General features: G+C 37.8%; 1 protein-coding gene across 1 annotated transcript in view; it reads right to left on the minus strand.

Moving 5' to 3' along the window:
- The window catches only part of c5 (complement component 5), a 95590-nt gene that overhangs the window by 16756 nt on the left and 66386 nt on the right, over positions 1–12448 (minus strand). Inside the window, 8 exon segments of the mRNA XM_067969425.1 lie at positions 1727–1778; positions 2503–2587; positions 5501–5563; positions 5710–5862; positions 6380–6579; positions 8714–8885; positions 9553–9648; positions 11004–11163. Coding sequence (XP_067825526.1) covers positions 1727–1778; positions 2503–2587; positions 5501–5563; positions 5710–5862; positions 6380–6579; positions 8714–8885; positions 9553–9648; positions 11004–11163 — 981 coding nt within the window.

The following is a 12448-nucleotide window of genomic DNA, read 5'->3' on the forward strand; positions in this document are numbered from 1 at the left end:
AGCATTAAACAGTTAAGTTTGCTTCAGCATTTGTGTTACCACTGCCAGCGATACAATTTTAATGCATTAAAAGAATGAACACAGTATTTTTGAAGACCAGAGACAAAACTTTGCTTATTAAAAATATTCATTGGTCATGACTGTTTTCAAATAATGCAATTTGTAGGGAAATATTTTCAGTTTTATGATGCTGCACCTTAAAAGGCTCAATTTTAAATGGAAAATGGTGGAAGTTGCAGAATTTTTTTTCTTAACAGGTATTATACTTAGAACTAACTTCATTCATCAATAGAATGATCTGTAAAATTCCCAAAAAATATTTATGGAGAAATCTGAAGGAGGATTAATGAGGGAGAAATTCCATCCTCTGTTTTAGTTATTCCTCATATTGGCTCAAAATTGTTTATTTCTCAATTGTGAAGTCATCTAGTGGCGTCACAGTTACTAGCAGTTCACCACCAAAGGTCTAGGCTTGAATCTACCTCAGGGATGGGTGCTAATAGTTACCTCATACTGATGGCTGTTTCATAACCTCAGATGGAAAGTTATTTGAATATCTTACTTTAGTTCTTAGTGCAAAGACTCCAAAGAATAAAACGGTTGTAATCCAACAATCGCCCACCTTTATATTTTGACAAATTAAAAGCAAATGTTATCCGCAGCAACTGAGACAGCCTGAAGCCTGAGGTCAAGAAAGAAGCAATCTATTTCCCTACTATAAAAATAAACCTTATTTCTAGTAGACAAATTTTAATTGAGCAATATAATTGGAACCTGTAATTAATTGTTAATAATGAACAAAGGACTCTATTAACTTGAAACTGCCTGACAGATCAACAACTGGTAGCGTATTATCAGCACAAGAAATTCATGTAATCTTTCTGACAAGTAAGGCAAGAGAATTAATTGCTTATTACAGTTTTTAAGTAGTTTCAGCTTTTATTTTCATGAGAGAATGATGATATTGATTGAAGTGTTCTTCTTATGCCCACACAAATATAGCCAAAGCAATAACACTAATTAACTATGGTGAAGATGTTTCTCATACGTTACATAATATATTTAAGGGTAATAATGCTGGTTTGGATGGGGTGGGTTGGTGGTTAGAACTGTGGTCGAATCCTAGTTTGGGTGGGGGGTGGTGCAGCGTCTGACAATTTGGCCGGTTTCCACCCCTCACATCTTTCCCTCGATATTGTGCTTGGGGGGAAGGACGGCTGGCTACTTCTTAGGCCCATCCCTGTTACATCAAGCGACAAGGGGCATGTATACAGATGTCACCAGAGTACCCTGGGAATTCTGTCTACCTCACCCTTTGATTGGCTCAGTCCTGTTCGAAGCCTAGGGAAGGACCGTGCAGGTTGTGCGAGAACAGTAATTAATCGCAGAGGCATTGACTAATTCTCATAAAACAGGCAACACAGACTTCACTGTAGATTCTGAAACATACTGCAAATAAAAAAGCAAAGAGCTGCAAATGCTGAAAATCTGAAACTAAAACAAAAAATGCTGGAAACAGCAGTCAGTCAGTATCTGTCGAGACAACAGACAAGTTAAGATTCCAGGTGCACCCTTCATCAGAACATTAACTCAACTGTTCTCGCCACAAATGCTGACTGACCTGCTGCGTGTTTCCAGCATTTTCTGCTTACATTGCAACTCTGCAATTGCTCAGTCATTCGTGCTTCTTATTTAGACCTCAGTTCCCCCCTACCCCAACACTTACTTTGCACAAGCTTCTAGGTGATAAACTGTTTCAACTCCTGCAGGACTTCTATCTGCATTTAAAGAATATTATAAAATCAGAAGTAAAAGCTGAGTGATCCAAATCAAAAGGAACTTTCTTGGCATATAAACAGTATTTTTTTTTAAACAAACTTGTTGGTAATGTGCAATAATAGCAGAAGACACATTTTTGCAGACAATAAAACTGAAGTTACGGTGGAATTCACATACATGAAATGACAATACAAGCAAGCATTTAACAAACCCCTGCTTGATCTTCAAGAGGAGGTCACTGCCTCCCTCCTCACCCGATCGCTGCCTCCCCGTCTCTCCCAGTCCCCCTTCTCCCAGTCTCCCCCCTTTCCCCCCCCCCGATCGCTTACCTCCCTCTTCCAAGACTTACCTGAGGGCCACTGCCATGATTCAGTAGCCCAAAATTCAAATGGTCTTTGCCAGCGAGCTGCCTGGGGAGGCCCAGCAGGCTTCTGCTCACCGGTCTGATGTAAATGAGGCCCAAGCCCCAATAACGGATGGGTCTCGGCCTACTCGTTCTGGCACGGGGATAGTTTGCTGCGTCCAGTTCGCGCTGGCCATTGTGTCTACACCAAGTAATCCTCTATGAGAAGCCTAGCTACCTTTATTCTTCCCCTTCTAGTAATAATCACTCTTTTACTGAAGCACCATGTGCACAAAAAGAACAAAACAGCATTAATCCTTGAGCATTTGAATATCCACAGAAGTCATTAATGTACACTAGGCATTAATATAACTACTGACCTGAAACAGTTTGTGTGGCCTCTATTGTTAGAGAGAAATCACAAGTTTCATTGGATGTGCCAATGGCATAATACACGCTCCTCATCTACGTGAAAAACAGGGTGCAATCAAAGAAAGCAATTTTATGAAAACTAAACCTAAACGTGTGGCTTTCTAAGTATTGTTTTTTATTTTATGTAAAAACAAAAATAAACTTCAAACATTTAATTTATTTGGAAAATTCAGCACTGTTGTATGATGACTATGTTGGTTGAATATTATACATAGCTACAGATTGATGGGATTTCCTTAAATTATCCCCATTAATAATGAACCAATTTTTGGGGGCTAATCCACCTGTGCATGCAGGAAATGAGATGATAGCTATTGGCTTCCTAGTTGAGTAAGTGTCCTATAATTTACAACAATCAGTGAGACATCAAGCGAAGAGACTGTTTTAATGTTTGGTTTGCACAGTTAGTCGATCTTAGTCAGGGTGGTGCTGCAAGTGTTACAGTTGGCTTCAGTGTCCTTGGTCATGATACACAAAAATTGATCAGGTCAACATTATCTAGAGGCCCCTGCTGGAAAGTGTGCATAATGGCACATTGGGTGAGGACAGGATCAGCCTTAGCTGTGATTCCATTCGTAGCTGAATTGCCTGTAGACTATGACTATCTCTACTTACACATCAAATCACTGCTCATTTTTCAATCTGTGGATTGATGACTGGCTATGAAAAAAATGTCACCGCAGTGCTGCAAGTATCTGTGTAACCTTACAGCCGCACCACTCACCACCTTTAAGAGACGAAGGGTAAAGGGGAAAAATTTGCAAAAAAAACCTGTAAAATAGATTTGTAAAATAGACTCAAATTGCAGACCACAGATCTTGAAACCCAGACCATGAGATTTGATGCCAATAACTTTGCTGCGCTGGAGGCTGGGAAGTGAAATCCAGTCCAGGTCAGAGAGAAGTGATCGTGAGGTTGGAATGGAGCGAGACTTGAGTGGAGCAACATGTAGCTTTGCTCTTCTCAATAAAGTCTTAAGTACTTCTCTCTCCAGATCTAATGTGGTCAAGAATACACAACAGGGAACTTCAAATGAGAAAACTGGAAAAAGGAACAAGCTGGAAAAGGAACAAGCAGGAAGAACAACAGGGAATAGAGCAATTAGAGCCAGGTAAAAGGAGATGAAAGGGATGCCAACAGTTGGATGGGAGAGAATTTCCATGAGAACATGAGATGAGAAAATTTTAATTTAATTTTAATCACAAAAGTAGATGCAGAGAAGATTGTATTTTTTTTACCATTATCAAGATGAAGCTTGAGCATAGCATGGCAAGAACAGACAGAAAAAAGTGAAGTAATTTTAAGTTGACCCAACAATAAATCTCCAATGTAAGCCCAATGATACATGGAGAAATAAATATAAATACATTTCCAGTGTAAGCCCCTGGTCCATGGAGGAATAAATTTGAACACATCTTCGGTGTGAGCTCAGTTGTACATCAAGAAGTAATCATGTTTATAGTGTAAGCCCGGTAGTACGTTGAGAAGTAAACACGTTTAAAGTGTAAGCTCACTTATACATTGAGAAGTAAACATGTTTAAAGTGTAAGCCTCTGGTATGTGCAGGAATAAATTAAAGTACATATCCAATATAGAGCAAGTACTAAGGGTCCTATGTTAAACCGCTGGCAAGAAAGTCTTCTGTGGGGCCTCCAGCATGTAGAAAGCATCAGGCATAAGCCTGAATATGATAATGAAAGTGATGAAAAATGGACTCTGAAAATTGAGCACTTAAGAATGAATGGACAAGTGATTGTCTTTTTATTCTTAAAGAAAAACCTAAAGCTAAACTAGAGTGCATGATCTGTAATTTAAAGCTGCACTAAACTATTGTACTTGATTTATAGTGCAACTGTTGCAGTGATGAAAAGTGGAAATGTCAAAACCATTACGAAAGCCTTCCAATCTTCATTTCTAAGTCTCTTATCCTTCTGCTCTGAAATCATACAAATAAAAATTGAAGCATTGAAATCTGCATTTGAGCATTCCTAAATATGTGGAGACTTGTAATGACCCATCATTAGAACAGCAAGGGAAGCATCATTACAAGTGTTGGTTGTTGGGAAAGTGAAGCAAACACTTTACTAAGGTTGTGAAGTAATGCATGCTGGAAGTAGCAAATTGAAGGTTTAATGAGAGGTGATGGAAGACATTGGGGGAAAATGTGTCTTCGGCGGTGGGGGAAAATGTGCGATAACGAATTGGCAGCCCGTTTGCATCCCGATTAATCAATATCAATACAATCAAAATCAGTATTAATATAATCACTAGAAGTCAGCTTGGACTGCAGACCCCAAGCTCACTCACATTTTTGGTAAGCGGACCTCCAGTCAAACTAATTGAGTAGCTCTGCTGCACAGTAATTTATGTTGATTGTGTCACATTTTTTCCATCATAAAACATAGCTTTGTAGTTTGCAATTTTTTTTCGAGGGGGGATGAACAAATAATGCTGAATCAGTCATTTCATCACTGAGGCTATACAGCCACATGTGTAGGTGATAATGATACACTGACAAGCAGTGATGTGAAGAAAGTCAATTAACTAACCCATGGAAGATCCAGAAGGATCTTGATTGGGAATTTTGGATTACAATAGATTAGGTATAGATCAATTATGTACATGGTTATGATCTTGATTCCTCAAATGATTGAAGTCCAGTAGAACAGGATGAACAGACATGTCTAGAGATCACCAACCTCCCTGCAATCTCTCCAGCATATGGCAGGCACATTAGAATTCCAAAGACGGAAATCCATCAATGTGTACTAGTGCAATGAAGGATTTCAATTGTTCCTCATGTAACTGATTACAGGATGACATTGTGTCAACAGAGCAAATGACTTCCAATCAGGGGACTTTTAATCATCTGCATTCTTATCCTTTACCATTTGAGTTCACTTTTTCTGCAATGAAATAGTGTAATGACAGCAATCTGTTACTTACATTAACAATGGCTGTGCCGGTCCTGCCAGTAGTTCTTACAATTACATTGTCATTTTTCTCAATCTGCAAAGAATAGGACAAAAAGTGACAAAATACTAGCACTATCATTACAATGAAAATCAGTAGTATAATGAAGCATCCTGCACCCTTGTTTTCCCAATTTGCAAACTTTAATAAATGCAAATCAAACCATACAAATAGCAACTTACCTCCACTGGTCTTGAAAATGCCTTTTGTTCATTCAGTTCAAACTGCTGAATGTTGCCAAGTCTTTTATAGGCTACTGTTATTGACATATCAAGCTTAGTATGCTTCATATTAATAACATATTCCGTGAGACCTTCAAGAGCTGTTACAGTGTCCTGCCATTAAAAAAAAGCTTGCCATTTAGAATTTAGTATGGATACACCATGAAAACTAAACAACTCCCCTACTCATAGCTGAAAAGGAAGAAAAAAAGTAGTGCAATATAAAAAGCAAATAAAAAATTATAACAATACATTATAGCATCGTCATACTTTAAATGTGTCCAGAGCACAAAAAAAAACTGTTTTCTGATTGATTCAAATTTCCCAGAAATCAAACTCTTTACCCCATCACTTACTTCATTGTGTCTTGCCACATCTCTCACAAACTTCCATTATACCCGCTGACTCACTGTGAGCAATGCCACGGGTGATCCAATTAAAATCATCATATTTAGAGAGTTAACAAAACCAAAAGGCTGTTCATTAAACATAATTAGTTTTAACTGTTGGATTTTTTTTTAAACGGGTACCAATGGTGATACTCCTTTAATTTGATACACACTACGTTACTTTAAAGGCTAGGCTGCAGTTTTCACTGGAGACATTGTAGTAATGAGACAGATGCATTTACTTGTGTTGAAAGAAATCCTCCACCATAGCGCTGTTGTTCAGTGAGCCATTTAACAACAGGGTTTGCATATCTTTTATCAGTGGAGCGTAACACAGTCAGAAGAGCATATGATGTAGTTTCTACTATTCGTGCAGTTACTTCATCTGAAGAAGCCGTTCTTTTGGAAATGTCTTTCCAGTATCGATGTAAAGGGGGATTCCCTGTTGAATTGCAAACATGAAGCATAATTCGCAAATCTCAGAATTTGCTAAGAAAGCTATTCTTTCACACTGAGAATTATCCAGCTCTATACCATCAACTCTTTAAAAAAGCAAAAGGCCAGGATCATCCATTTCTCAAACCTTGCAATGCATGAGGGATTTTCTGTGCCTCTTTAATGTCTTTCTAATATTTCCCATCTTTGTATTTTGAAATATAAATTTTTTTATGAGTGCAAGGTGATGCACTTTGGAGGGACTAACAAGGCAAGGGACTACACAATGAATGGGAGGACCCTAGGCAAGACAGAGGGTCAGAGGGATCTTGGTGTGCAAGTTCACAGATCCCTGAAGGCGGCGGAACAGGTAGATAAGGTGGTAAAGAAGGCATATGGGATACTTGCCTTTATTAGCCGAGGCATAGAATATAAGAGCAAGGAGGTTATGATGGAGCTGTATAAAACACTGGTTAGGCCACAGCTGGAGTACTGTGTGCAGTTCTGGTCGCCGCACTACAGGAAGGATGTGATCGCTTTGGAGAGGGTGCAGAGGAGATTCACCAGGATGTTACCAGGGCTGGAGCGCTTCAGCTATGAAGAGAGACTGGGAAGATTGGGTTTGTTTTCCTTGGAGCAGAGGAGGCTGAGGGGGGACATGATTGAGGTGTACAAAATTATGAGGGGCACAGATAGGATGGATACTAAGGAGCTTTTTCCCTTCGTTGAGGGTTCTATAACAAGGGGGCATAGATTCAAGGTAAAAGGCGGGAGGTTTAGAGGGGATTTGAGAAAGAACTTTTTCACCCAGAGGGTGGTTGGAGTCTGGAACTCACTGCCTGAGAGGGTTGTGGAGGCAGGAACCCTCACAACATTCAAGAAGCATTTGGATGAGCACTTGAAATGCCATAGCATACAAGGCTACGGACCAAATGCTGGAATATGGGATTAGATTAGACTGGGCTTGATGGCCGGCGCGGACACGATGGGCCTCTATCCGTGCTGTATAACTCTATGACTCTATGAGAAATGTCACCAAGGGAATAGAACATCTTTATTTCAGGTGTCCAGCATCAGCACCAATAGCTCCCAGGATAGATGTAATAAATCCAGATATGTCAACCTCAAAAGAGAACCCTTAATGCATCATTGTAAATTTTTCTACTTCCACATCCCCATCCTTATGGCCTCAGAGTGAAATTGCCAACTTTCTACATGCACACCTCATGCTTCAGTCCCAGTTGACCTTTAAGTAGATTCAAATAGGACCTACCTTGTGATTTGTTTGAACTATGCCAAGAAAAGCCAAAGAGGAGTGCGCATGTGCTTTTTTTTTGCTCATTTTTAAATAATGGGCACGAGGAACCCATGTCTTGTGGGTCTATGCCATAAATATGGGTCCTCTTGCCCATTGTTTAAAAATGAGCAAAAAAAAGCACATGCGCACTCCTCTTTTGTTTGAACTATACCAAGAAAAGCCAATCACAAGCTAGGTCCTATTTGAATCTACTTGAAGTTCAGCTGGGACTGAAGCATGAGGTGTGCATGTAGAAAATTCTGAATTGTTAACAAACTAAATTTACAATGTTTAAACAAGTCAAACCATCCAATTTTCCCCTAGTGATCCAGCTCCTCTTTAAATAATGTACAAAATGAGTATGTAATCATTATGTTGCTCGGGTACATTTTTAACAATTATTATCAAAGCCTTTTTTCTTGTGGAATTGAAATTGTTCTATTTAATAACCTGTCCCCTTTATGTTTAGTCAGCAATGATTTGAATACACAGGAATCCAATGATGCCTGAGAAAATGTACTTTAAAAATCAGAAATGCTAAATCCCATGTGTGCTCTCCTCATTGGTGTCTCCAGTGGAGTCAGCACTGAATAAAGGAGTCTCCAGTGGAGTCAGCACTGAATACTTAGTTTTGTCTTCCCTTGCATTCTCCATTCCCCTACAATCAGTCTGATTATTTGCATGATCAGTTCATTATCTTGTGTCCAGTTCACATACTGATACTGACTCACAGTTAATTACTAAAACTGCTTTATATCTACTTCGCTAAGTACTAGGCAAAGCAGATAGGGTACCAGTTGAATAATTCAACACACAATACTATTTATAATGCGCTTTTCATTACCTATTACAAAGGCTTCATACTTCAGTTTTTCCAAGGCCCGATAAGAATAGCGGGATCGCTCGTCTTTCAATGCTAGTGCATAAGCAGTTATTGCTAATACAAGTGTACTCTTCACATTCTCCACATTGTTTGATAAATACTCATCAGCTTTAAGTATAGCATTACTAATTCCCTAAAAGAAATCAGATTAAAAAAATTTTAAGAACATAAGAAAATGTCAAGGAGGGAAAGTGGATATTTGGCACATAATTTTTGTCCCTCTCGTATCTCAACTCACCCAGCCCAGTGTCCAACTACACTGTTACTTTCCTAACATCTTCCATTCTACTACCTTACTTGGTGGCTCATTCCAAACATTCAACATAGCCAGTTAACAACATATCAAGCGACAGAAATGACAAACCACAAAATCAAATCTTGAATAATTAATCAATATCATATAAATCTAAGGTATGTTATTGCCTTGAAATAGCAATTTACCTCAGTTACTTCCTAACATGTTCACAAAAATAATTTCTTACTATTGTAACAGAATCTGTGGCCCAATTTAAAAAAATCTACTTGAAATGGATGATAGTTTCCTACAATTGTATCAAATAATTTAAACTGTAATACTACTGTGCAATGTGACTTGTACCAATGTACCTAGTGATCCATTGCACGATTGGGGATATATTATCATTTTGCAACATTTAGTGAAATAAAATCAGCATCACTGTGATGAAATTTACATTATTTCACTAAATAATGCAAGATGATAATTGATCCAAGCAGTATTATCATGCAACAAAACAATGAACCGATTACACTGTGCATGTTTTTATTTATTTTTCACTCACCTCAGTTTCACACGTGTAAAAAGCCTTTTGAATAGCAATACTAGTAAATGCAGTCAAATACACTACCCTTTCTTTAGCTTCATCCTTTAAAGCACCCTGTAATAAATTTAGGGAAATGCATATTTACCAGGAACATATTAAAAATGACAATATTTGCACAACAATGTTACCCCATAATATCTGTGCTTGTCTGGAATGGCTTTCCAACTCTTACTAGTAAAACCGATGAGGACAGTTACTCCTATCGCCTCAGTGATTCTCCATATTTGAAATTTTATTCTGTGATTACATCCAGTTGCAATTTTACAGGTAGGCAAATTAATAAATAGAATACTAACCCACTTAGAAATTATTTATTGTCTATCAGTAGAATTTTTTTTTAAAAATCAATTTATTTGGAATTTTTTTAAGATAATTTTCTTTTCCTTTTTCTCCCCTTCCCCTTAAGAAAGTGTTGACTCATGCTAGAGTTCCAAGAAAACCGTCAGCCCTCCATTACCTCTCAAGTGGCTTATCTTTATGTGTGAGCAGGGATAATGTTAACAGTTTTTTGACCATGGATGACATTAAAACTAAGTCTAATCCTGTTTTCATTTGCTACATATCCACGATATAGCAAGTGTAACAAAAATGTCTTTTTTTAAATTGTATTTGAGGTTACAATAGGTTCTCTTGAAAAAAAAATCATATAACCTGCAAACTGTGTATTCATTAAGCCAGACTATATATCCCAAGAGTCAAACCCAACTACTGTCTACTGCAATGAGATAAAGTGGGGCAGAATTTCCTCACTGCCACAAGAGTGGTGGATCTTTAGCAGGGTGGGACTTCCTTACCTGGCCAATTTTGAAGGGGTTGTGGTAATTTAGATATGGACAGCAGGAACCAAAATTACTTACAGCAATCTGCTGTTTCCCTATCCAATTTCCTTTCCCTGCACACCCAGGTTAAGCAGATTACCAATGTGTATTAGAGGAAAATCAGTGCCAGTGTCTTTACTAAACTAACATTTTAAATACAAAATTGTTAATGTTAATGCTACTTCAGAGCATTTCCTGATAATTATCTGCATAGTAATCAAGTTTTGAATCTGGTAGATTGTTTGCCTGTCATCTTCTTTGCCTACTCTGAAAGAGTGATCCACTTAGTCCCATTCCCCTATCCTTTCTCCACACCTTTTACAGAATCAAATCTGCCGCCTTTTGATCTGATTAGTATAGTACACTGAGCATTGCCTTTCTCACAAGGCCACTTGGGGAGAACAATATTTTCAGACTTTAATGATTGCAACATTGATTTGAAAACAAATGCTTCAATGATCATTATTGTTCCACTTAGAGCACTCAAAATTCAAAGAAACTTAACGTTACAATGATATTAATATCTGCTGTGGATTATGCGTGAAATTTCACATTTAAACAGTTAACTCAAACCCAAAGTCTGCCACTAACCTGCAAGCGTAGCGGCACATAATTGGAATGCTCTCTGAACGATCCATCAGAGTTTTGACAGTTAGAGATGAGCCAATTCATTGTATTGCACATTGATTGTTCATCCAGTGTAAGGTACTCACTGATCTGTGCAAAGACCCTTAATACAAAGGCTGTTAACCTGGAAATAAAGGAACATGTACTGTTATTATTTTGGTGAATGTAAAATATAAATGTTTCATCCACTCCTGGCAGAGCTCAGCAAGATACAGTACCACACAAGGTGATATTATCACAATACAGGACCAATGGGATTCCTTTTCTATTACTATGGTCAAAGATTTACAAGTTATATGCATTGCAGTCTTGTAGAAATGAAAGCTTCCCATTAAAAGTACAATTCAGGCTAACTGACACATTCCTTATGTAAATTTGAGATATTGTCATTGTCGCACGTCTTAAAGAGCGACAGACATAGATGCTGGTGTGATGACATATTTGCACATTAATGAGTTCACTGTTTTGGCATTAAGTTAATCAATACGCCACAGAACCCAACCTGTGGGCAAACGCAACTACCAAATTTACATACTATAGGTGAGCCATTGTTCCAATTCACAGCACCATAGGAAAATATAAAACTAAAATGCCTTTGCATTGATTATCTTGCCTCGTTCCTCGCTCCTTTTACCATGATTAATTGTTTCTTGTGATTCTCCTCTCTTTTGCTATCAGTCCCCATCTCGGTTTCTCCTGTCCTTGTATTTTCACTGCTCTCCATTGGCTTTTCTCCTACCTTCTCCTTTATCTTTTTGCGTTACATTACCATTCTACCCCCATCTTGTCAAAACCCTTAAGATTTCCCAGTCCCAAGTCCAACAGCAGTGTCGAACACAATTACAAAGACAATGTGATCTACATGCATCAATGGCCATTGCGAAATGAATCAATTTACTACACTCCCCTTTTTTGATCTTAAATTAGAACAGTTTTCTCATATATTATATCAATAACCTCTTCTGGACTGACCATGCTACAGAACTTGATAATGCTTCTCTGGGTGAGCACCAGATAACAAGTTCCTCAACTTCTCCTAGACAAAGCTCCAAATAAGGATATTTCACTACATTAAAACCATTATACATATGACATTTATGTTGTAATTTTTTTGTAATTGGTTTATCTGACACAAACCATCAATTCATAACTTTGATTTTGACTAGATATTTTTCAACCACCCAACCTTAAAAGCTCGATTAACTTCTACAAAATACATCATATTTCTGTTCATCCAAATGATCTAATTTATTCTCAAAAATACTAGAAATCAACAAAGGAGCAGGATCCACAAATATGGAATTTCAATTTGACTCGACAGAATAAATTTGAAAGTGAAAGAAATACCCTTGAACAATAATAAGATTTTAAACTGTGACATTGTTTGCATTTTTATCTGGCTCACATAA

This window comes from Heptranchias perlo, chromosome 31 (genome assembly GCF_035084215.1).
Source record: "Heptranchias perlo isolate sHepPer1 chromosome 31, sHepPer1.hap1, whole genome shotgun sequence".
Taxonomy (NCBI): domain Eukaryota; kingdom Metazoa; phylum Chordata; class Chondrichthyes; order Hexanchiformes; family Hexanchidae; genus Heptranchias; species Heptranchias perlo.